This window comes from Scyliorhinus torazame, chromosome 11 (genome assembly GCF_047496885.1).
Source record: "Scyliorhinus torazame isolate Kashiwa2021f chromosome 11, sScyTor2.1, whole genome shotgun sequence".
In the NCBI taxonomy this organism is placed as follows: domain Eukaryota; kingdom Metazoa; phylum Chordata; class Chondrichthyes; order Carcharhiniformes; family Scyliorhinidae; genus Scyliorhinus; species Scyliorhinus torazame.
In genome coordinates, this window is record NC_092717.1 from 156,465,314 (window position 1) to 156,492,262 (window position 26,949).

A 26,949-nucleotide genomic window follows, 5' to 3' on the forward strand; every position below is an offset into this window, starting at 1 on the left:
GGCCTGTGGCTGCCCCCCTTGTCGCTGGGTGGCACACGCCTGCCTCGTCGCTCCCGCACGTGACGGGGGCGTCGTCTCCCTATTGCTCCAGGTCTCTCCGTCTCCCGTGGTCACCGTGGGGCATCCTGCGGGCGTTGCGTGCCAGAGGGTCTGGGTATCTCTGTATCCCGTGGTCGCCCTGGGGCATCCTGTGGGCGGTCGGCATCTGCGGGAATGGATGCCTCGACGTTTGCTCCTGCAATACACAATGAAGCATGCGTGGTTAGACATGCAGGCGGTGATCAGGTGATATGGGGGAGGGGGGATATGGGGGAGGGGGGGTATGGGGACGGGTTGTCGGTGGCTCACTTGCTGGTGGGCCCCCGACCTCTGCATCGGCAACTTCCCGGTCCTCAGGTCCGCCAGCCAGTTCCAGGGCCCTTTCCTCGTGTACGGTCAGTGGCCTCTCATCAGCTGGGCCCCCTCCAGTCCTCTCATGCTCCCTATTGTTGTGTGCGCGCTTTTCCTGTGGGGAGCGGGTGGGTGGCAGGGGTAAAGGGCAACAGCGTTAGACAGGTATATGAATGCACGTCATCGGTTGCGCGTATAGTGCAGAGGTTAGGGTTGGTTTCACCTGGGGGTGTGCCGTACATCGGGCAGGGCGGGGGGGGGGAACTCACATTGACTGCCCTGACGAGGTCGTTCACCTTCTTGTGGCACTGGGTGCCTGTCCGTGGTGTCAGAGCCACAGCCCTGACAGCCTCGCCACCTCCCTCCACAGATGCCGGCTGAGGCGTGGGGCGACCCTGCGGTCGTGTCCCGGGTACAGGGACTCCCTCCTCTCCTCCAATGCGTCCATGAGTGCCTCGATGTCGCGGGCCTGGAACCTCGGGGCTGCGCGGGGGGGCGGCCATCTTGTCGGGTCTTCTGGGGTGGGGGGCACGTCTTTTGAGCCGTCACGCCGTGCGGTGTCAACCGTCCGCGTCGGGTGATGCCATTCCGCTGCTAGCCCATTCGGGGCCGGAGAATTTGCGTTGTTTGGGGGGCCCGACGCCGGAGTTTTTGGCACCGGGTCCCGGACATCGCGCCAATTTTTGGAGAATCCCGCCCCTGGTCTGTGTTCATCTTATGCACACAAGCAAATCCACATCTCAAACAAACTGAGCTGGTACAAAAAGTGGCATTGAGTCCTCAGACATTGTAGTGTAGTTGCAGGAACTGTGATTCAAGTGCAGGCGACTCGAAGCTATCTATCACAGCAATTCCAGGTTCCTCAGAGACACCAACATCACGGGCTGGGTTTTATGGTACTGTTTTCCCAACTACAGTTACAAAGTCACCCATCAAAAAACCCTGTGTGTGAATATGTGTAGCTCCTAGCACGCATAACTGTCCTTTGCTGACAGAAGGAGCATGTCTATGCATTGCAGGAAACAGCCATTCCCTGGTTCATTCCCCATGGCAATGCTTTGACCAATCAGACTCGACCTGCCCAGTCTGAATTTGAACAAAAGCTCGTCAGTTAAATGTTCCCTACAGCATGCCTCATGCCAAAGCCTTTACCAATCTGAGTCCGTTTGCCAACTGATCAGAACTCATGCAATACAAATTATTGCTCCTTTTACTGTTGGTAATCTTGTGATTTGTCCTAGTGAGTACAAGGCAAAAAGCTCAGATAGCATGTCTCGTTTCTCAGCAATACTCAAATTCTGTATTGCCAAATGACTATACAATAAATTCCTTTCCAAGATACTTGAATGGAGGTATCAATCCATTTAAAATTAACATTGCCTACAGTAACTTCCAGTCCACAATTAATGTAAGTAGCAAGGGATACTCCACCTGTATTCCAACAGAAGAACACTTGTTTCTCCTCAAAACATCCCCTTTTGACTCCTCTGCTGGTAGGATTCCCTTGTCATTTGCTGGTGTGCTGTCAATGTGCTGTTGGCTGGTAGAAGGTCCATGAACCTGTGCATTTGCAGCTTCAATAGCAGCATTTAAGGCTTTGACACTGTCCAAACTTTCTGTAGAGTTACTTAGTCCTGACTGGCTGTTTAGGTCACCCCTCTGGGTGTGGCCATCCAAATATGCATCTTGAGCAGATTCAGTGCTGCTCTGCGCAGTGATCGAGATGAACGGTTTAATTGTAGTCCGGGGTGGAACTGGAGGAGGATTCTTCTTATATGTAGTAATACATGATGACACTGGTTAGATAAACAAAAAGAAAATGTCAAATATTTCTTCAAGCTCCAGGAATCGGGTACACTGTAAAACCCACAACCAGTTTTAGAATTTCATTTTCAAATTTTTAAGCAACTGTGATAAAGTTCAAAGCACTTGCTGCCTTCAGGAATTGCAAGTGAAAAATGTTTTGCCAAACTGCGCCATGATACATTGTCATTTTTGTCACAGTTACATCATACTTGAGTGACACGACAAACATGCGAATTAGGGGCCTTTCAGCCCCTCCAGAGGCAGGCTCAGATAGATTATTGACTGACAAGGGAATTAAAGGGTATAGACAGGAAAGTAGAGACTACAATCAGATGGTGGAGCAGCCTACTCCTCCTCATTCTTCTGTTTGTATGTATGTTTGTCATGCCACTCACTTACAATGCATCTGTGAGAAAAATGATGAACAAGTGCTTGTCCACCCCTGATAAAAATGGGTTGGCAATACACTTCACACAAGTTAAACTAAAATTGTTGCAGATATTTCTTTTTACCCATAGTGCAAACAGAATATATAAGCTTGCAAAATAATTACTTGGGTTAATTTGCTAAATTTTCTCGGTGATCTCACCTTAAGTTCCAAGCTCAAACCTGTAACTCAATAAACTGGCAGAAATGCACAGGACCATAAATGTCATAATGTGCAGCATGGTGCAATGCACTATTAAAGTTCCACAGAAAGGCATTTGACAAGCTATGTCAAAATGCACCTTACTTTAAATTTAAATCCTCTGATCGGCAGGTGCCAAGTGGACGCCCCATTTTAGTTTCTGATTTTTAGGTTGCATATAGACCAGGGGCGGGATTCTCTGCCGGCGGGATTTTCCGTTTTGCCGGCGCCCGGGAGTTTCCCGATGGAGTGGGGCTGTCCCACAATGGGAAACCTCATTGACTGGCCGGCGTAACGGAGAATCCCGCCGGCGGGTCGGGGCCGAAATGTGGCGCGGTGGGGTGGAGAATCCAACCCAGGTTTTTGAAAGAGCAATTCTATCTTGCAGTAGGGGCATCAAGCAGCTGTAGGGCCCCTTATTTACATGCACAACAGGCCTAATGCCTCCTTCAGATGTGGGCACTATCTATTGACTTTTTGTTCTTTACCATTATGACCTGTAATGTATTTCTGGCTCGTGATAAGTACGTGATACCTACTCGTCATATTGCAGTCTTAGGAGGCCATTTAACTGCAATATCTTCTGAATGAGACCAAACTGAAGCCTCATCTCCTGATTCAGATTGTTAAATTGCCCCTTAATTGGAAAAAATTAAGTGGGTACTCTAAATTTATTGGAAAAAAAAAATCTTTGCTTTGTATAAAAAGAAAAATCCTAATAAAAACATTGAAAAAAAAAGTAATGTTTTCGGAGATGGGCGTGATTTGCACCAGCACAGAGGGTGGGGCCTAAACATGCCGGCAAGCCCGACTTCACAGAAATCAGGGCACCGCTTTTAAAGGGCACCCTGATCTCAAAGTGATGGTTCAGGCCCTATGCACAACCCCCCACACATGGTCAGCATTCGGGCTTCCATGTCCCCCTCCCCCATCCTTACCGGCATCAACCCCTTCTTCCGATGTCCCGTTCCCCCCCCCCCCCCCCTGAAATTGCTGGCATCAGGGCCCTCTCGATGGGTCTGCTTTCAGACCCCCCTCTCGCTGACGTCAACCCTCCACCCCATAATTGGCAGTACTATTATCATCCTCCAGGTGAACAACACACAGCCATGGGGGTCAGAAAATGCCCACTCCTTCATGCACTCCCTCTTCCAGGCCCCCTTCTTGCACTCCCCGTTTCAGACCCTCCTCCTTTTATGCACCCATTCCAGGCCCCGCCCATTGGCAATGCCAACCTGACACTTCTCCCTGGCAGTGGTAGGTTGGTACTGCTAGCGTGCCTGCACTGCTCAGTTCCCGACCCCCCAGGGGCTCCAATTTCCTCAGTTGGCATTCAGTGATGGTGACCAGTAGTGATTCCCACCAGTTTCACATTGTGCTGGCAGCTGGGTGAATACCAGGAGCTGGGAGAACCCAGCCACAAACCATCCCAACATACTTAAATGCTGATTTAAATATGCTAATCTCGTTCATGCCCAGCGAGGATATGAACCAGAGTACATCAGCTGCAGTGGGCCAGGATCATCGCACATTGGTCCGGCACCCAGCGCGAAGCCCGTTTAAGGGCTCTCCTGCAGGTCTCCTGCCATAGCGGGATTTGTGGCAGGTGCCCATGTGTTCCGAGACCCGTCCCACTTGTAAATTAAGGTTTGTTTATGGTGGGGGTGGGGGTGCGGAGACAGGAGAGCGCTTGTGTCAAAATACCTTACTTCCCCTTCGCAGAGCAATTCTGAAAAATGTACAAAATTTGAAAATTATAAATTTAGGATCTTCATCAATGATTTCAGTAAGGCTATTCAATGGATAACTAAGTCCTCAACAATGAGGCTGCAAGTTTAGGGCTAGACAGCTGGTTTGTGATGCAGAACAAGACCAGCAGTGCGGGTTCAATTCTCGGACCAGCTTACCCGAAACAGGCGCCGGAATGTGGCGACTAGGGGCTTTTCACAGTAACTTCATACTTGTGACAATAAAAAAGCTTATAATATTTGATTTGTGTTGAAGTGCTTAAATTGGTTGTTTGGCTAATTCAATTAACCCCATCACCTCTGGACTGGGTGCGAAAACTGGGCACAGTTTGTGCTCCTGATCACTATCCTATAACCCCTCTTTCTTTTTATTGTTCGGTCATGACATGTGGGCATTGCTGTAAGGCCAGCATTTATTGTCCTCTCTAGTTGCCATGAGCATGTGGTGGTGAGCTGATTTCTTGAACGGCTGCAGGCCTGATGGTGTAGGTATCCTCAGGATCCTGTTAGGGAAGGAGTTCCAGGATTTTGACTCCGTGACAGTGAAGGGACGATGGTATAGGTCCGAGTCAGGACAGTGTGACTTGGAGGGGAATTAACAGGCGGTGGGGTTCTCATGCATCTGCTACCCTTGTTCTTATGCATCTGCTACCCTTGTTCTTCTAGGTGGTAGAGACTGTGGGTTTACAAGGTGCTATTGCAAATAGCCTTCGGGGCTCAATGTATATTATTGGACGCTGACTTATGTGGCCTCATGAGGTGCCTGCTTAATGGAGTGAGTTAATCAGTGGGTGGTTTGCACTGCTGCGCCATTTTCATTTCCAGACGTGATAGGGCTAATTTCCATTTGATCAAGAAGAGGTTTTGTTTATGGCAATTGCGGTGTCTACCATTACACTCTATTGTGTCACTTGGTAGTTCTGTAGGACACTGTTACACTACTATGGATGTTTTGGGAATGTAATTCTGAGTCTGGTTTATTTTTTCACATCACAGGTGGAGATTTCAGCAGCTGTTCACAAGGCAGACATTTTAGATTTCTAAGTGCAGCCAACTTCAGGAGAATTGCATATTTTCTGCCAGTTGCAGGTCAGGAATTAATTTAAAGAAACCGTCGGGTATAGATTCAGTCATTGAAATGTGAGCTAGTGAAGTGGCTTTTAAAAAATATATATTTTTAATGAAGAGTTTTAATTTATAACAAACAAAATTCACAATAAAAACATGGAAAATTGGATAATACAAAGTCCAGTATAAGCAAAAACAAAAATTCCACAAGTTGCAGGACAACGCACAGTAATACAGCTTGTAATGGGTGTAGTGCAAACAATTTATTTTGTAGTAGTGTTAATTTCCCCCCAATATCCCATCCCTAGCTGCCTGCAACCCCCCTCAATATCCCACCCCTAGCCCCCCCAACCTTCCCCAAGATTCTGATCATGTACAGGTCTTTGAAGATGGTGGTGAACCACCTGGAGTGGAATCCTTCACCCGAACCTCTGATGGCAAATTTGGTTTTCTCTAGCCTCCGGAATTCCACCAGGTCGGCCTGCCGATCTCCTTCCGAGCAGGAGTTGTCGCTGGGCTATCAGGGAGGTAAAGGCCAGGGCGTCCGGCCCTCTCCCTCAACGAGCTCTGGCTGTTCTGACACCCAGAAGGCCTCCACGAATGGGCATGCCTCCACCCTAACTCCCATGACATGGCCTCAAAACAAGTGGTCTAGAATCCGATCAGTCTTGGGCAGGACCAGAACATGCGGGAGTGGTTGACTGGACTCTTCTGACATCACTCACATCTGCCTTCTACATCTGGGAAGAACTTGCTCATGCGTGTTGTGGTCAGGTGTGCCCTGTGTCCAGCCTTCAGCTGTATCAGGCTCAGCCTTGCGCTTCAGAAGGTGGAGTTGACCCTATGTATGATCTCGCTCCAAACTCCTCCCCCTATCTTGATGCCGCTAGTGAAGTAGCTTATTGGAGTCTTTGCATAAGCAACTCCACTCTGACCACATAGGAAAGCATGCACAAATAGAATCATAGAGTGGTTACAGCACCAAAGGGGGGTATTCGTCTCACTGTATCTGTGCCAGCTCTCCACAAGACCAACCAACCTAGTGCCACTCCTCCCACCTTTTGCCCTCAAGACCCTGCAAATTTTTCATTTTCATTTCCCTACTAATTGTCCAAAGTACAAATTTTACAACAGACACAGAAGTATTGATTTTTAAAAATTACAATGCAATTTAGCGTGGCCAGTTTACCTACTATATACGAATATAACCCTGCAGACCTTTGGGTTGTGGGGGTGAGACCACACAGACACAGGGAGAATGTGCAAACTGCACAAGGACAGTGATCCGGGGCACGATTCGAACTCCGGTCTTCGGCACCGTGAGAGAAGTGTTGATTTTAACGTGCACCATATTCAAGGCTGGGGGAGGGGGAGGGGGGAATTTGGTCATGGTGGTTTGGTGGGTGTGGTGGGAGATTTCACCTTTCCCATTGCCAATTCAGCTTGATAACCAGGTCATGTAAACTCATGGGCCCCATTAAGTGCTTCAGCACTATCTCCTCACAGAATTGGCAGGAGGGTTATCAAGATTGGCAGACGAGAACTGAAAATAGGTGAGGAGGCCTAGGTTAAAATGGGGCTGCGGCACCAATTACATCATGATGCACGTATAGTAGGCTCCCACCTGCTTGGGTTGGATTGACCCCCTCCCATAATTGAGCTAAGGTGAGTTAAATTGGTGGAAGGCGGGAATGTGTACTAATCTCCCACCATTTTAAACCCCCACCTGCAAAATTCCCACAATCCTGCGACATAGATAGGACTAAAAGTGGTCGTATAGATATTGACTTAAGGGACTCTATCCGCATGCTAAAAGTTAGAAGCATACCTGATCATGCTGGCCACACACAGACACAACTGTGTGTTATTCAATAAAACACACAAAGCCTCAATTGGTTTCTTGGTCTCGGAGCTAGATTAAACAGCTGCAGTCTAAGACAAGTTATTACAGGTCTTTGTAGTGTGAGAGCTATTACTCCCTTCAGATAAGCTTAGGCATTAAAGCAACAAGACAGTAAACCACCCTGGGCTTTTTTATAACTAAAATCCATGTGGTTGCCTCGCCCTGCTCAAAACAAATCTGCACACTTTCAAACCTGTCAAATTCCCCTATTTCCCAGTGACAGTTAATTCTGGTGTGTCGTGCATGCGTGTGTGTGTATATATGTGAGTGTGTTAAAATAAATAAATCTATATGTCTCAGTAGAAAAAAATAACCTGGGGCAGAATTTTACACTTCCAAGGTGGGTGCTGAGGTGGGGATGCGGGTGTGGGGAGGGGAATCATAAAATTGGATGGATGTGATTCCATCCCCCCTCTCCCGGGGAACCCACCCGCACAAACTCAGGCGCAATTTCATGCTTGGGAGGCAGGGCCTCTCCCATTCAATGTCCATTAAGGTCCTTTTTCCAACCAGCCTCAATTTTGAGGCTGGCTGGAATGGGTAGGGTGGGAAAGCGACATTTGCACTTTTCCCCATCTCGGGCGGGAAGGTGGGGGAGGGGGGCCCTCACCCATCCGCAGTCACCCCCCAGGATGTTGGAGCACTGGGGCCCCGCCCCTCCTGGCCTAACTCCTGATGCCACGATTGCCACCCCCCCCCCCCCCCCCCCCCCCCCGCCACCACCCAATCCCTCCCGGCGTACCCTATCCTCACATCTTGGGGACTTATCTTTCGAAGATGCCAAGACTTAGTTCCAGGTGGAGCCCTGCAGTACAACTTCTGGCCACAACAGCACTGTGCCTGGCCGGATTCAAGAACTGTCGGCTAATCTATTTAAAATGTTTTAAAATCTTTTTTGTCGGCCAATCTAATTGGCTGACATCTCTCAATGGTGCGACTTCCTTCAAAGGGTGGACTGAAGTCCCTTCCACTACCAATCAACACTCAAGTGTTGATTCCAGCCAGCCTCAAGGGGCTGTTTAGCACAGGGCTAAATCGCTGGCTTTGAAAGCAGACTAAGGCAGGCCAGCAGCACGGTTCAATTCTCCGTAACAGCCTCCCCGAACAGGCGTCGGAATGTGGCAACTAGGGGCTTTTCACAGTAACTTCATTTGAAGCCTACTTGTGACAATAAGTGATTTTCATTTCAAGTGAGTGTTAAATGGCAGTGAGCAGCAAGGTAGCACAGCGGTTAGCACTGTTGCTTCACAGCGCCAGGGTTCCAGGTTCGATTCCTGCTTAGGTCACGGTTCTCCCCGTATCTGCGTGGGTTTCCTCCGGGTGCTCCGGTTTCCTCCCACAAGTCCTGAAAGATGTGCTGTTAGGTGAATTGGACATTCTGAATTCTCCCTCAGTGTACCCGAACAGGCGGCGGAGTGTGGCGACTAGGGGCTTTTCACAGTAACTTCATTGCAGTGTTAATGTAAGCCTACTTGTGACAATAAAGATTATTATATTATTATTATAAGAGAGTCTGCAGCTGCGCGCTAGGTGCTGACTCTGGATTGCGCTCGCAATCCTTAAAATTCCACCCTGGTCACAATTAACTTCAATTGCTTTTCAATGGTGCATTTCTCTCCCCCATCAAAACCAAAACATACAAAAATACCTGTACAAAAGCAGAGTACTGTAGATGCTGGAAATGTGAAATAGAAACAAAAAATGCTAGAAATAGTCAGCAGGTCAGGCAGCATCTGTGGTGATAAACAAAGTTCTGATGTAAGGTTATTGACCCAAACTGTTAACTCCGTTACTCTCTCGACAGATGATGTCTGATTTGCTGAGTATTTCCAGCATTTTTAGTTCCAATGGAAAACTACCTCACTGTTTTCTAATGGTCTGATCTTGGCAATACTGCTCTTGGGCAGGTTTACAAAGTGTTCCATAAGATTTAGTATCAAGTGGTTTGGAGGAACAGTTCCATTAACTATAGTATGACTGACGTGGCTTATTCTCTACACATTTTCAGCACCGAGGGTTATTTGTGATAACAAGTGGTTGTGCCAATAACAGATGCTAGTAAGTTGAAACAAGCAACAAACCATGAGGTATTAGCCCTACTAGATTTGGAGGAAATCTATGCTCAACCATGTATTTTCTATTCTGTCTTAATTCAGTGATATTGAACATTAATCTCTATGCCTGTTATTGTATAAATTCAGCTGTCTATCCACACTTTTCTTTATGGAAAAGCTATGCAGGCTGAGAATGCATAGGCCCCAAAATCCCCTTTAAACAGGGCAAAAATTGGCCCATCGTTTTTAAAAATCACTTCCATTAAAAATTCAGTTTTCCTTTCATAGATTAATATTTCCAGAAACTTGTTTATGACAATTACTACATCAGCTGAACTACCAAAATAAGTTTCCCGATGACACCCTGCACTTTGTAAAGCTGACTAGTTTCTTCACCAAAGGATGGAATGCAGTGGACAGATTGGCTTACAATGCTGCAAAGTAACTGAAGTGGAAAAGTCAAATCCGTATGGATTCCGGTTTCACACTTGAAGCAAGGTTAAGATGATACTGCAGAAGATCTCGATCCCCTGTGCTGGAATTACAGTCAAGCATCAACTAACTTGAACGTTGTTTCTCATTCTGTGCAAACGTCAAGCTGCTTTGACCTCAAACAGGGGAGCATAATATAACAAGTAGTATCCATCGATCTCGGGAGGCGATGGCCTGCACCCAGGGCATATGTCACTTCTGTACTGTACATCGTCTGTTGTGGCTGTAGAGGCCGATTAGTGAGTGGCAATTCCTTCTGCAGCTGGCACAGATGAATCGAGTTGGCCCGAGGTTGACTGAATTTGTTTTCCGCCAGAGGGGGAAAAAAGCATACGGACAGGCAGGGAGGTTTGTTTATTTTTATCTCCTAAGTTTTTATTTAATCTTCCTCTAACATCTGATAGAAAATTGCCATGGCGATTTTTGCAGTGCCAGTCTGACTAAATGACACAGCAATACACTTTCGCAACAGGGTGCAGCCACAGACACCTGTAACAAGGGTAGGCGTTTGAAGAATTTGGCTCGGGTTTGCTTCTCGGAGCACAGAATGATGCGCAGAGTTGTATCAATGATTTCCCATGGCATGCTCCAGCAGTTAAGAGGAAAAACAGTAAAGCTTTTCATCAGTTTCTGTTTGTTTTCTGCCAGACACACAGCACAACTTTGAAACACCAGTGACCCTCAACTTCCAGACAGCCTTGGCGGCAAACACCAAAGTTGACAAATTACACAAGAAAGTATTAGAGCTACCACTCCCACTGTTGAGTCATAGAGCAGGAAATAACTTGGGGGCAGAGAGTCAGGATTTGTTTTCAAAACCTTCAATAGCCTGCTACCCACATGATCTCGGAATTGCAGCTGGTGGAGAAAAAAAGTCCCATTCCTGCATTGTACAGTAGCTTGTAACAGACACCAAGTGGATCAAGCATTCTGGTGTTGTTTAGCAACCCTGCCATAGAATTTCCCCCTCCCATTTTACAGGCATTTTATCAACTCACTTCACTAATCCGCAAATGGTGTTTGTCGAACAAACATCAAGGGAGCCGCTACTGCTGCAGGACAAGCTTTACAGCTGCCTTTGAAATAGATCAATTACTCAGCCATGAGGCAAGAACAGCTGCATTACAATTAAAAATGTCCTTACTAAAGGCAAGGTAAATGCTTAACAAAGTTTTCTCACTGTTTTGCTTTGACTTATTACAGAAAGTAGTGAAAATTCTCCTCAAACTATTCTATACCCATTTGCACATACCCATTTTGTTCTAAAATATGAATTCAATTGCAATGTGTTGTACAAGTTACTTGAACAAACTGTTGTGATTCCATAAATAGTATCACTTACTGTATCTCAAAAGACAATTCGTGCATCTCATAAAACGGTAAGATAGTAATAGTGTGGTGACATCATAAGCTGAAAGGTTTATCAACACCATCTCAATCCTCCATTGTCTTTATAACTGTCTTTAGTCAGCTGATATTTTCACTGATAACATAATATTCCATGTTTTTGACTGCTTTTCCAATTTTTCTTTTTGCCACAAGGTGTCATGACTGACAGCAGTGGATGCTTGGCTTCTGACTGCTCATCATTACATGTAGCAGAACTGTAAACTTATATCTCAGCTTTAACTCAAGGCCCGAGTGTGGCCTCTAGTTGCCAGGATGAATGGGGAGCTTGCATGAAGGTTCCACATGGGATCCTGTTGATTTAATAAACATTTTTTAGAGTACCCAATTCAATTTTTTTTATCAATTAAGGGGCAATTTAGTGTGGCCAATCCACCTACCCTGCACATCTTCGGGTTGTGGGGGCGAAACCCACGCAAAAACGGGGAGAATGTGCAAATTCCACACGGACAGTGACCCAAAGCCGGGATCGAACCTGGGATCTCGACGCCGTGAGGCAGCAGTGCTAACCACTGCACCACCATGCTGCCCTAAGATCCTGTTGATTTTAACTGCTGGGCCTCATTATCATGTTGGAGATGTCTCCCGCCCGAACCATGCACAAATCACTCCCTGATCAGTGGGCAAGAGTAGAATTTTGGGCTCCTCCTTAATCACTAGAAGTCAGCAATAATCATTTTACGCACTATTATCCCTCTTTAATATGCAGGCCCTGTGATATCCGATTCCAAAGATTCAGCAGCTGTCGAGAAACACGCTTCTTGCTTCTCTTCTACAATTTTTCTGCTCATCGATACTTCCTTATTCACCTGCTGCACTCTCCTAAACAGCTTAGATCTCTGAGATTGGCAGGAGACCCCGGTTAAGAAGGTAGTGCAGTGTTGGTCCGAGGCAACAGAAGAGCTCCTACGTGACTGCTTGGAGTCAGTGGGCTGGTCCATATTCAAGAACTCAGCGACCAACCTAAACGAGTATGCCACCATTGTTACAACAGGTTTCATCATCAAATATGTCGAAGACTGTGCCAAAGAAGGTAGTACGTATGTTCCCCAACCGGAAACCATGGTTTAATCGGGAGATTCACTCCCTACTGAAGGCCAAGTCTGAGGCGTTCAAGACCTACACAAAAAATCAAGGTCTGACCTCCGCAATGACATCAGGGATGCCAAGTAACAATACCAGATGAAGTTGGAGTCACAGACTAACGTCACGGACTTTCATCGGTTGTGGCAAGGCTTAAACAACATAATGGGCTACAAAGCAAAGCCGAGTAGAATTCCGGCAAAAACGCATCCCGCCCCAATAAACCCATTGAATTCTATGCTCGGTTCAAGCAGGAAACCATCAAACTGTTGTTAACTGCCCCAGCAGCCTCGGACACACCCATACCTACCGTCACAGCTTCTGAAGTCAGATCGGCCTTCTTGAAAATGAACCCTCTGAAAGCAACAGGTCCTGACGGGGTCCCTGGCTGTGCACTCAGATCCTGCATGGACCAACACAAAAAATCAAGGTCTGACCTCCGCAATGACATCAGGGACGCCAAGAGACAAGGATGTGTTCGCGGACATCTTCAACTTCTCCCTCCTCCGTTCCGAGGTTCCCAGCTGCTTCACGAAGACCACAATCATACCGGTGGCAAAGAAGAACCAGCACGTGCCTCAACGACTATCGTCCGGTGGCCTTGACATCGATCATTATGAAATGCTTCGAGAGGTTGGTCATGAGACACATCAACTCCATATTCCCAGAATGCTGTGATCCACTGTAATTTGCATACAGCCACAACCGGTCCGCAGCAGACGCCATGTCCCTCGCCCTACACTCATCCCTGGAGCATCTCGACGACAAGGACTCCTGCATCAGACTCCTAATCATTGATACAAGCTTGGTTGGGATTATGGTGTTGAAAACGGAGCTGTAGTCAAAGCTACAAAACCTAGGACTTGGCTCATCTCTTTGCAACTGGATCCTCGACTTCCTGACCCATAGACCACAATCGTTAAGGATAAATAACAACACCTCCTCCACGATAGCCCTCAATAGCGAGGCCCCGCAAGGCTGCGTGCATAGCCCCCTACTATACTCCCTGTACACACACGCAACTGTGTGGCAAAATTTGGCTTCAACTCCATCTACAAGTTTGCTGATGACACGACTGTCGTGGATCGTATCTCAAACAACAGAGTCAGAGTACTAGAGGGAGATGGAGAACCTAGTGGAGTGGTGTAACGACAAGAATCTCTCCCTCAATGTAAGCAAAATTAAAGAGCTAGTCATTAACTTCAGGAAGCAAAGTATCATACACACCCGTCTGCATAAATGGTGCCGAGGTGCAGATAGTTGATAACTTCAAATTCCTAGGTGTGCACATCACCAACAATCTGTCCGGTCCACCCACATCGATGCTACGACCATGAAAGCACAACAGTGTCTATATTTTCTCTGGAAACTAAGGAAATTTGACATGTCCACATTGACTCTTACCGATATTTATGGACGCACCATTGAAAGCATCCTATCTGGCTGCATCACAGCCTGGTATGGCAACTGCTTGGCCCAAGACCCTAAGAAACTACACAGAATCGGGAGCACAACCCAGTCCATCATACAAACCTGCCTCCCAGCCATTCACTCTGTCTACACCTCCGGCTGTCTCAGGAAGGCGGGCAGCATAATCAAAGACCCCTCCCACCCGGGTTATTCGCTCTTCCACTTCTTCCATTGGGCAGGAGATACAAAAGTCTGAGAACACGCACTAACAGGTTCAAAAACAGCTTCCTCCCCGTTGTTACCAGACTCCTGAATGACCCTCTTAAGGACTGATCTGATCTCTTCACACATCTTCTCTACTGAGTAGTACTGCACTCCTGTATGCTTCACCGATGCATGTGTCAATGTATTTACATTGCGTATTTATGTGTGCCCTGTTTTTTCATGTATGGAATGATCTATCTGTACTATACACAGAACAATACTTTTCTTTTCTTTTGCTTTTCCTTTTGTTCATTCATTTTATCCAATTAAGGGGCAATTTAGCGTCACCAAACCACCTAACCTGCACATCTTTGGGTTGTGGGGGTGAGACCCACGCAGACACAGGAAGAATGTGCAAACTCCACGCGGACAGTGAGCCGGAGCCAGGATCGGAACAATACTTTTCACTGTACCTCGGTACGCGTGACAATAAAATAAATACAAATACGTAACTGAGCTGGTGTTTGCTCTGGTGGGATGTTTTGATCTTGGGTGCTGTGAAATGCTCACCTCAATCTGTTCTGATTGTTATTGTTCATAATTTCCAATTAACCAGAGGAGGGATGCAAGTGAGAAAGTTGGTTGCAGTACACCCCATCAATGTTTACATTGCGAGCATTTGTGTCAAGGTGGAGTGCATGTGAACAAGCGGGGAATGGATAATTGATTAAAGATGATAATAGCATTCGGCCTCAGGGTGGTTTTTCAGATTTTACCTTTGTGCAATCCCTCAGGTTTCTTCAGAGCCAGAATGTCCAGCAAAGCTTGTTCAAAGGAACTTTAAGGTTATAAAATTACAAGCTCTTCTGTTCAGTTTTGTTCCTGTCTGTTAAGTATCACCTTGTCTGGAAAGTAGACAGATAGTGCTGAAATGTAACGAGCTTGAGCAAGAGAGTCAGAGACCATAGGTAGTGCTGCAACTTTGCTTTGTGGACTCACCTTCCCAAAATCAAATGCAGAATAGTTTCCATTTCAATCAAAGTAAAGGTGTGCCCTGCACATGTGCATGTGAAATGTTGATAAAGCTATATGTTTTCTTAGCATGAACACAATGTAACATATGAATAGTGGCATGCATACTTTGATAAACTACCTGGTATGATAAGATTAGCTTGCCTTATCTTGATAGAATTCCCAAGGGTTTTAAACTCGTTTCTCCATTATTGCTTTTTCCTTGGATGTTCCAGATTTGTACACCATTTACTCCCAATTGAACACACCTCTCATCAGAAGTGGGTACTGCTAAAGAAGCATACAGGAAATTATCCTGCAATTTTTGGAAAATCATCTCCAATGCAGCATCTGTAAAGGGACATATTCTGCAGCTGTCTCAGTCATAAATGTTTATTTCTGCAGCTTTCATTGGCGAACAAAAATACATAGCTATTCAATTAACAGTCTCCGCCTTTGAAGAGCTGCAGCTATACAGACCCAGATGGCTGGTCAGTGGTGAAGTGGAGGTAATCGCCCCTGACCATGTGAAGAAGTGTGATCTTACTTTCACCATAGGCTTCAGCAGGAACTTGCTCTCCTGGCTACAGCATGGGCTCAATGATGAGGTCAGTGGAGAAGACAGGTGCCGAATGTATTGCTGATGAAGCCACGTCCACATTGAAATCATGGGTTGAAGACATGCCCCATCTCAAAGACAGCAAGAACATTTTTCCTCAGATAAGGACACCAAAACAGCACACAATACTCGGGTGTGGCCTCACCAATGCCCTATACAATTGCAGTAAAATATCTCTATTCCTATATTCAAATCCTCTCGCTAGGAAGGCCAACATACCAATTGCCTTTCAGTGACTGATTCATGAGGACACCAGGGTCTCGCTGAGTATCACCTCTCCTAATTTACACCCATTCAAATATTAATCTACCTTCCCATTTTTGCTACTAAAGTGGATAATCTCACATTTATCCACATTATACTGCATCTGCCATACAGAGGCCCTCTCACCCAGTCTATCCATATCCAGCTGAAGCATCTCTGCATCCTCTTCATAGCGAGAGGATTTGAGTATAGGAAGTGATGTTTTACTGCAATTGTATAGAGCATTGGGGAGGCCACACCTGGAGTAGTGTGTGCAGTTTTGGGTGTCCTTATTGGAGGAAGGATGTTCTTGCTATGGAAGGAGTGCAGCAAAGGTTTACCAAGCTGATTCCTGGGATGGCAGAACTGTCATATGAGGAGAGACTGAATCGGTTAGGATTATATTCATTGGAGTTTAGAGGAGTGAAAGGGGATCTCATAGAAACTTACTCACAGCTACATTGACACTATTTTGTAAGTTTCAATTACAGCAACCCCTAGCTCCTCTAGCATTACTCTGGTCCCCCCCACCACCCCCACCCACCCCTCCCTAGCTCTTCCATCCCGTCAATATCAGAAACAGCACTTGATGAAAGGGAAAATGGAGGAATCGCGGTGCTGGGGGGGGGAACCAAGGAATGGGGAGAGAAGAGCTGGAGGGCGTGGGGGTGGAGAGTGGGAGTGTTTTCATTCTCTTGTACTTTAAAGGGATGTGCTCTGAGCAGGCTCTGTGAGGAGCAGCACCAGAAAGGTCAATGAAAAAAATTACGTAACAGCTGGGCAGCAGTATATGGTGAATGGGCATGGAAGGGCCATGGTTTGGCATGAAGTGTTTGAGGGGCAGACAGGAGTTGACATTAAGTTGGTATGGGGTCATGGAGGCAGCATGAGGAGTAGGGAAATGTAATGGGGTGTGAGGAAATGAGCAATAGAAGGCCAAAAATATAATCAAACAACTGGGGCAAGGTCCAAAGAACCAGATCGTCTCAGCACAAAGCCATCCCTGTGGCCATGTTTGAGTTGTTTCTCGGGGTGGTGGACCCAACTCTATCAGGATCCGCTCTGTAGAACAAACATCTCAGCATTTGGGGGCCAATCTACCAAGACGAATCGGGCGAGTTGGGAAATTTCCCAACTTGAGATACCCACCCCAGTAGTGAAAATCTGGACCCAGGTACAGAACCAGCGGGTGATATAGCAACGATGGTAAGTGTGGAACGGTTCAGAAAAAAAGTACCCATTCACAAATCTACTTTAAAAAAAAAACTGCTGTTCCTGTTCCTACAATCTTATGAAAGTGATAATCAAGCAGATCTTTAAAGTAGAGAATTCAAATATTCAACGCCTCTTAATCTTATGTAAGTAAACATTGAGGCAGTGACAAAAGACATCACAAAAAGAAATTATAACCAGTTACGGAAGCCCATCAAGCAAAGTCAACAATTCTCTCCAACGATCAAAACAGAATGCCGTGCTGAGATAATAATTTAATGAGGCTGGGCTCTCACCCAAGCATGCATATTGATGCCATCCAGTTGTACTTACATCTGTCCTCACTATGCATGGAAAACCAGAGTTAGAAGAGCAAAGGAATGAGAGGGAAGGTGATGCTGGTAGAAGTCATTGCGGTACGAGGGGGTGAGAACATGGGTCTATAGCTAAGAAAGAAGATATAAATTCATCATTTTGAAGAGATTGAACAAGGGCAGGTCATTGAAAATAGGAGTGATACGAGCTGTGGGTTTTGGATGAGTTGGAGTTTACAGAGGATGGATGTCAGTGAGTATGGTGTCAGAGTGGCGAAGTATAAAGATGCTAGATTTTGGTCTCTGTGGGTCCAACACACTTTCCCTGAATGCATTAATTCTATATCGGTCTCTTTTTCTCATTCTTTCTGTTTCTCTTACCTCCTACTCAATAAATCGGTAGAATTTCTGCTTAAATAAGTATATACATCCAGTTTGCTTGCAACCTTGGTGTCACATTTGACCCCAGGATAAGCTTCTGACCTCCGAATCACTAAGACCACCTGTTTCCACCTCTTTGATTTCCCCCTTTATAAGTGGTGGCATATTTTTCCCGAAGCCTTCACATTGGAGTGATCCGATCCTCTATTAATAACCCCACAGCAAACTCTTTAAAAAAAAAAGGTAAAATAAGAGGGTTTGTTTATTTTACACAGGTATGACATGGGATTTCACAACATCTGCCCTTTTGCACTCAAACAACAGAAGAGGAACAAGGGAAAGAAAGTGGTACAGGGCAAGACCATGATAAAAATATGGGTCCAGAGTCCAGAATCAAATGTCCAGTAGTGTATCCCTTCAGAGGTTACCAGGCTGAAACAGTTGCAGGGTGATCCGTTTTTCAAGACGGAGGTTAGGAGAAGGCATGCAGAGATGAATTAGTCTTACAGGCACCGATACAGGAGTTCTCGGCCGGGATTCTCTGATCCCGCGCCGGGTTGGAGAATCACTGGGGGAAGTCACGAGAATCGCGCCACGCCGCTTCGACGGCGGGCCGGAATCGGCGGCAATCAAGTCCGCGTGGTCGGCGCGGCGCTGGTCGGGGGCCATTGAAAGCGCCCCCTGCGGCGATTCTCTGCGCTCGACGGGCCGAGTGCCCGCCGAGTTCTGCTGGAGCGGTTTAAGTATGGTCCAACCCGGCGGGACCTCGGAGTTCTGGCTGCAGGGGCCATCCTGGTGGAGGGCGGGGGCAATCTGACTCCGGGCGGGGCTACCGATCGGCGGGTGCGCTCATTGCGGGGGGGAGGGTATGTTCCTCCGTGCCGGGCCCCTGTAGGGCTCCGCCATGTTGCCCGGGGGGCGGTGCGGAGACGGCAACCACGCACATGCGCTGGAGTGGTGACGGCCGTGGCACGCATGTGCGATCCGCGCTGGCCATGGCGCGCATGCGCTGACCCGCGGCTGCCTTGTCGGGCCAGCTTTCGGCGGCGGAGCAGCGCACAGGAAGGGGAGAATGACTGGGCCTGGAGGTCCGTTGACGGCGGCGTCGCTCGCACTGATTTTGACGCCGGCATCAACACTTGGCCGGGATTTTGGAGAATCCTGGCCCTGATGCTCACAGTAACAGAGTGTAGATGAGGGCCAGGCAATTCACCTGGACAGAGCTCTTACTGCTACTACCGGTTAGATGGTAAAATGGAAAATGACATGGATTGAGTTCCACATGGCAATATTGCAGGTTCTAGCAGCTTGGGGAGGTCACATGGCATAACTCCCACTTCTTCTTCAGGGTTATGGACAAAGGATGTATTTCTCAGGTCTGGAATCTCAAGAAGTTTAATCGAGGAGTTCGGGTCCCTTTTGTCCTTGCAGACATACCAACTATGGAGCCAGAGCTCTGCCTTAGAAATGTGCTCTGCTTTCTAATTTGACTTTTGGCTATCACAGGGGGCATTTGCACCACTTTAAAGTTAACAAGGTCCCTCCCTGTTGGTTTTCTGAAGGCTTGAAATTCCTCTGGTATGAGTCACGACTACTCAAGCATGTCAGGGCCTTTGTTCAATTTCAAAATAAAATTATAATTTTATACAGTAGCCAGGTTGATGTAGACATACATTTTTCCCTTCTTGTCTTCTGGATAGGACAAATCGTTCTACCATTGGTGGCCACATCTTCACTTGCCGAGGCCCTGTGCTCTGGAGTACCCTCACTACACCTCTCCACCTCTTCTCCTCACTTACCTCCCTGAAGGCACACCCTCTTTGACCAAGCTTTTGGTCTTCGGACCTAATAACTCCTTTTGTGGCTAGGTGCCATATTTTGTTTTATAATGCTCCAGTGAATTCCTTCAGATGTTTTATTACATTCATACAGCACCTTTAATGTAAGTTGTTGTTTGCACGGAAATCTTGGCAATGATTGTGACCCCTATGGAAAAGACTTTTTGGCAAATTTTCACACTTATATACAAATGTTATCATACCATATCAAATTTCTCGATATTTTTCTCTACCAGTCACTACCAAGTATGTTAGAGCTGAGTTATTAAGAGAATTTGCATTTAATCTTGGTTTTACATTTCTGTGGGGGAAAAAAATGTTCTGAGACATGGATTTAAGGTTACCGTACTCATTAATGAGTAAGATAGTTGGGTAGAAATTCTGATCAATGAAGTTTATGTACAAATATTTAAATCACACAACATACCTGCGAGCACCATTTTTACACAACTGGACAGAATTTATTTCTGAGTGTTTGATCTTCATTTTTCCAACACCTATTGTATGTATTACCATATATTACTGGAAAATTAAAATTTCTTTTACACTTGCTACTACCTCTGTATCAACTTGGTTAAGTGTTGAGGAGCTCTGGGCAAAATTTCCATGAATGTATTTTTTTCCCCTTCCTTATACATTTAAGGGTTATAGATGGTAATATGCGGTTATACCATCAAATCTATTACTCTACTATGATGGAGAAGAACAGAAAGGCTTTGGGCCTGTTAGATGACCCTGGCTATCACTGCTGCTGCTGTCTAAAGGGGCTGGAAAACTAAATGTCAAGTAGTGCTTGGTACTTATCTTTTGGAAACTTGCCAAAAATGAGCTTTTCTTGATATTGCCCATTTATAGAGAAGCACAGAAGAACCACATTATGCACTCTTGTGGGTCTAAGGGGACTTAACGGCCAAACAGCATTAATGAATAATACTGACGTTTGACCTGTACTTTGACACTTTGGACAAGATCCCCCTGCTCCTGCCCCAGACCCACCCCATTTCCCTGTGCAAAGGATTATTATTGATGCAATGCAGGCTCCCAAAAGTCAATACCAATCACACGGTCTTAGTGGTGCTAGAATAGGGCCCATTGCTGCACAACCGGATGAGATTTTAAAAATAGACTGGCATTTATAGGCCTTTCACAACCTATTACAAAGTGCAGTAAGAAGTCTTACAACACCAGGTTAAAGTCCAACAGGTTTGTTTCGATGTCACTAGCTTTTGGAGCGCTGCTCCTTCCTCAGGTGAATGAAGAGGTAGGTCCCAGAAACATATATATAGACAGATTCAAACATGCCAGACAATGCTTGGAATACGAGCATTAGCTGGTGATTAAATCTTTGAATCTGTCTATATATATGTTTCTGGAACATACATCTTCATTCACCTGAGGAAGGAGCAGCGCTCCGAAAGCTAGTGACATCGAAACAAACCTGTTGGACTTTAACCTGGTGTTGTAAGACTTCTTAATGTGCTCACCCCAGTCCAACGCTGGCATCTCCACATCATATTACAAAGTGCTTCACCACCTATGAAGGGGTGGCTGGACAGTTAAGGGTGCAGAGGGGCCCTGAAAATCAATTTAACCTCTGCCAGAGACCAAGACGTACACAAGTAATTGAATGGCGGTCTGTATCAGGCCCTCTCCTTTCACACCCAAGCCACTAGCGCCATTGCACCAGGACCTTTCACATAGCGGTCCCAGAAAGAAGCAGTAATTGTGGGGAAGGAAATGAGGTGCCAGCATGGATGCCGCAGGGAAGCAGAAGTAGAGTGACAGTATGCTTTACTATCAGAATTATGCCTCACACTCCGCCACAACCTAACTCCCATTTCAGACAGGATCACAGAGGAATATCCTTTGGAATGATTCTCAGCATTCCTGACCTCCTCCCCAATATTTGACAATAATGCAAACAATAAACAGTACGAGTGAAATTAAAACCTGACAACAATCACTGTAGCACTCCAGCAACTCAAACTAGAAAGTGATGATTAAATGTCATTCAATATGTCCCCTTTGATGGGAGATGAGAAATTCAAAACCTTATTCAGAGCTTTATTCAGTCAGTGCAGTAAAGAAGAATCACAGTACAATGCGTCTGATAGAAGCTACACATAAAACACCTCAGGAAACAAGATGAAGCAACTTGGGGGTAACTAAATAGCAGTTTTGAGTTCAGAGAGACTGTTTTGTAACTGATGAGGAACTTGTCAGTTGCAATTGTTTGGCTGTCAACCAAGCCTGCAACAAGGCTGCTTCATCTGTAGGAGTGCATGAACAAATCTCAGCTGACAGTCAATACAATGAATACAAATAAGTGCTCGTTTACACATGAGTCAAACAGGTTTATGACAGGAAATAGTATTTGTTTATCTGAACAAGGTCATTATAACTTAATGGTCAAAACAACCAACAACAATTTCACCTGAGCAGAGGCAATTAATGAACAAAGATCAAAAGTAAATGTAAATCCTAACCAAACAGTAGAGGCTGAAGTGTTTAAATAACAGGCATGATTTAATGGCCTCATTGCATCCGACTTGGACATGAGATTTGCGACGCTCAGAACACCTCGTGAGATCTAACGCGATCTCCTGAGACATTGCGATCTGGATCTTGCGCTCGTTGGCCGAGATCCAGAACTACATATTTAAGTAGGCTTGAGGCGAGCCTTCTGCCCTCATCTGGGGAGGGTGCTCTGCCTCCAAGAACTGTTAGCCAATCAAATGGCTGACAGCTCTCTGCACCAGCAATGACACCAGAAGCAGTGGCCACTGCTGGGACTGCAGGAAGTCATGAGGCCAGATGGGAAGATTAAGTCAGGGACTGGTTCAGCAGGGCCAGGGTGGACATGGCCTGGTAAGGGAAACAAAGGAAGTCGGGTGGAAGACCTTGGGCTGCCTATGGGTCGGAAAGGAAGTAACCTCCCTCCTTGCACCCCACCAATGCACACAGTGAAAGCTGCCAGCTGGCCTCTCCCAATGTTGATTAAATCCCAGCAGCTGCAAGTTGAGGTTCTTAAGAGACCATTTAAGGGCCTCAATTAGCCCACAGGTGGATGGGCTAACTGGTGCAGCTGGTAAAATTTCAGTGGCAGCAGAGACATCAGACAGGCAGTGGACACAGTTCCCATCACGGTGCTCAATTTTATGGGTACCCCACCTGCCAACCTGACCCATGGGAGCGTAAAATCATAGAATCTACAGTGCAGAAGGAGGCCATTCAGCCCATCGAGTCTGCACCGGCCCTTGCAAAGAGCACCCCACTTAAGTCCCACACCTCCACCCTATCCCCCTTTAACCCTGTAACCCATTAACCCCACCTAACCTTTTTGGACACTAAGGGCAATTTAGAATAGCCAATCCACCTAACCTGCACATCTTTGGACTGTGGGAGGAAACCGGAGCACCCGGAGGAAACCCATGTGCACACGGGCAGAACGTGCAGACTCCACACAGACGGTAACCCAAGCCGGGAATCGAATCTGGGACCCTGGAGCTGTGAAGCAACTGTGCTAACCACTATGCTACCGCGTTGCCCATTCAACCCATTCACTCTTATTCTCTCCACAGATGCAGCCTGGCCATGTCTAGTATTTTCTCTTTGCATTTCAGATTTCCAGTATCTGCTGTGTTTTACTTTTGCTTGAAGAATGGGTGCTTGGTCAACACACCAAAGGGTGAAGAGCATGCTTGCAATAGCATCTAAAAAAAAGTCAAGGAAATGGGCTGAAAAGAAAGGGAATACGATAGTAGAAATAAAAATCTGGCTCCCATCTACCGCTGTGATGGAACTCACTTGTTAAAAAACTGCTTCTGTTTTGGTTAAAATTAATTTCTGGCAGCAATACAGGTCTAGCCAGTGTCTCTGCCAACATCAGGTTTGTTGCTTCGAGCACCAAAATATAAACAGGTGCAACTGGTAGTGCTGCCATTCAGTTTTGGCGGCGGCTGGATGGCCTGTCTTTACCAGTGAGCATTCCAATGCCCGCCATGTTGTCTTGTACAGGCCTCTCCAACGCAACATGATTTAGAAAAAGCCTGAAAGCTGTTTGAAAACCCATTCTTTAAAATCCAACGACAACACAAACCCGAATGAATTATGCAACATCAACAGTCTTTGCGCACAGTGGAACCAAAATAAATGTTCATGCTGCACTGAGAATTGTCAAAATCTCGAACTACTAGTTCAAACTGCTAATACAGTGGTCCATTGTCTGCTTTAGCTCACAAATGTCAGCACACTGTATTGTCTCAAAGAAATGCAATTAACACAGGAGGTCAAACATATGTAAGTTGAGAAAGCCTGCAGCAGCAGACAGATGAACAAAGGAGATTGTCTCATAGTTTCACAGGTTGTTCACTGGCCATGAGACAGGGAAGCTCTCACTCAAAACAATGTAGCCTGTAATGGCCATGACAATTTATCTGTAGCGGAGGGAAATATTAAGGTTAATCTTGAAATTATATTCTAGTAGTCTTTTTTCCTTATGGGCCTTTTGAGTGTTGGGGGATGGGTTGGTGTGGGAAGATGCAGTTAAACTGGTTGTGGGTGCAGGCACAAAACATTAACTTCAATGGAAAAGAAAACTTAGCGGGGTGTAAAGCATGTAGCCCATTCAGCAGCATTTACTTGGGTAACCGCCTGAGGTCAATTTCAGTTCCGTAATCTTTTATAAATGCTATGATTTTAAAGAGATTACACAAAATATGCACAGCAGTGTAATGAGTTACTGACCTGTCCAGACTAGGTAGACTGCAGGTTTGATCTATAGCCTGTGGCAGCAGTATAATTAGCTTCAGTAATCTTGAATTAAGGGGAGGAGTGTCAACTCTTGATCATCATCCAGTGGTTCCTGCTGGAAATCTGTATGTGGATGTGATGGCTTCCCCTCATTTAAAGTCGACTGTCACTCAACCTAGGGTTTTCTGCCCTTTGACAATTTCAGGATGGACTGACATTGAAAACATGGTGGAGATATGGGGTCGCATTTTATGGGGGCGGGGGCGGGGGAAGGAATGTATTGCTTGCTGCCTGTCCTCTTGCCCACCGGCCCATTAAAAAGTTGATCGCAAACCAAATGACTTAAAAATGCAAGGCTGTGGTGGCCTTAACAGGCAGAGGGTCAGACTTATGCCCCCCAATGAAATCTGGCTGGCTAACAACACAAGAGATCTTGCAGCATCAGAACTCAGAACGCTGCTGAGACTCCAAGGAGATCCATGAAAAGGGCAGCACGGTGTCGCAGTGGTTAGCCCTGCTGCCTCACGGCACTGAGGTCCCAGGTTCCATCCTGGCCCTTGGTCACTGTCCGTGTGGAGTTTGAGCATTCTCCCCCTGTCTACGTGGGTCTCACCCCCACAAACCAAAAATATGCAGAATAGGTAAATTGGCCATGTAAAATTTTCCCTTAATTGAAAAATGAATTGGGTGCTCTAAATGTATTTATAAATAAGGAGATCCATGAAGAAGTGTCACGGTCGCAAGAGACAAGTAAATCAGGCATTTCTGTGCAGAGAACGAACGGGCACACTAGAGATCAGGGGGGGTTGGAGACCAGGCAGGTACAGAATAGAGTGTATGATCTTGTGGGGAGATGGTGACTACCATCCTCTTTCTGATCTCTCATTCCTCTCCAAGGTTTTTGATCATGTTGTCAGCTCACAAGAGCATACCCATCTTTCTCAGAACTTCATGTTTGAATCCCTCCCCAATCAATTTTCCACCCATGCCACAATATAAAAATGGCTCTTATTAAAGTCACAAGTGACCTGCCATGTGACAGTGGCAAAGGTAAGCTATCCTTCTTCATCTGTCCTTACCTGTCTGTAGCCTTTGACACGGTTGACCACAACATCTGACGACCCTGACCTATATATGAAATCCAGGTACGACGTACGGAAAGCCATCAGGGATGCAAAAAGACAATACCGCATGAAACTAGAGTCCCAGGCCAACGACACTAACCAACGATGACTATGGCAGGGTCTACACAATATCATAGGCTATAAAGCAAAGCCAGGCGGAATATCTGGGGCTGGAGCATCCCTACCCGATGATCTGAACAAGTTCTACGCTTTGAGCAGTCAGCCAATGCATCAGTGCCACCCTCCCCAACAGCCCTGGCCACACCCATACCCACTATTACAGCCTCAGAGGTAAGAGCTGCCTCCTTGAAAGTGAATCCGCGGAAAGCGACGGGCCCCGACGGAGTCCCTGGGCGAGCACTCAGAATGTGCGCAGACCAGCTGGCGAGTGTATTCGCAGATATCTTCAACACCTCACTCCTCCACTCTGAGGTCCCTACTTTCTTCAAGAAGACCACCATAATACCAGTACCAAAGACGAACAAGGTAGCCTACCTCAACGACAACAGACCAGTGGCCCTGACGTCTGTTATCATGAAATGCTTTGAGCGGCTAGTCATGAGACGGATCACTCCAGCCTCCAAGACAGTCTCGATCCACTGCAGTTTGCCTATCACCGCAACCGGTCCACAGCAGATGCTATAGAAGGTTAGACCAAAATCCTTCCCAAAGGACATTAATGAACCAGAGTTCTGTTCAGAGAAGATTCACGAGGATTATCCCTGGGATGAACACCTCGACAACAAGAACACCTATGTAAGACTGCTGTTCATTGACTACAGCTCCACCTTCAACACCATTATCCCGACAAGACTAATAACCAAACTCTGCAATCTTGGACTTGACCCTTCCCTGTGCAGCTGGATCCTTGACTTCCTCACCAACAGACCGCAATCTGTCAGGATCGGCAACAGCACCTCCTCCACAATAATCCTCAACACTGGGGCCCCGCAAGGATGTGTGCTCAGTCCGCTACTGTACTCCCGATACACACATAACTGTGTGGTAAGATTTAACTCCAACGCAATCTATAAGTTTGCGGATGATACGACTGTGGTGGGCCGTATCTCAAACAACGCTGAATCAGACTACAGGAGGGAGATAACTCACTTGGTTGCATGGTGTACCGAAAACAACCTCTCTCTAAATGTCGGAAAGACCAAGGAACTGATCATCGACTTCAGGAAGAGTAGCACGACACACACTCCCGCCTACATCTCCAAAGTGGAGATGGTCGATAGCTTTAAGTTCCTGGGGGTCAC

The 26,949-nt window shown here is 46.3% G+C and overlaps 1 protein-coding gene across 2 annotated transcripts in view; it reads right to left on the reverse strand.

Moving 5' to 3' along the window:
• dlgap1a (discs, large (Drosophila) homolog-associated protein 1a) overlaps positions 1 to 26,949 on the reverse strand; it is a 1,321,170-nt gene that overhangs the window by 88,969 nt on the left and 1,205,252 nt on the right. For both annotated transcript variants that reach the window (XM_072467915.1, XM_072467917.1), the window contains exon 9: positions 1,822 to 2,186. In XM_072467915.1, the coding sequence (XP_072324016.1) occupies positions 1,822 to 2,186 (365 nt within the window). The remainder of the gene's footprint in view (positions 1 to 1,821; positions 2,187 to 26,949) is intronic.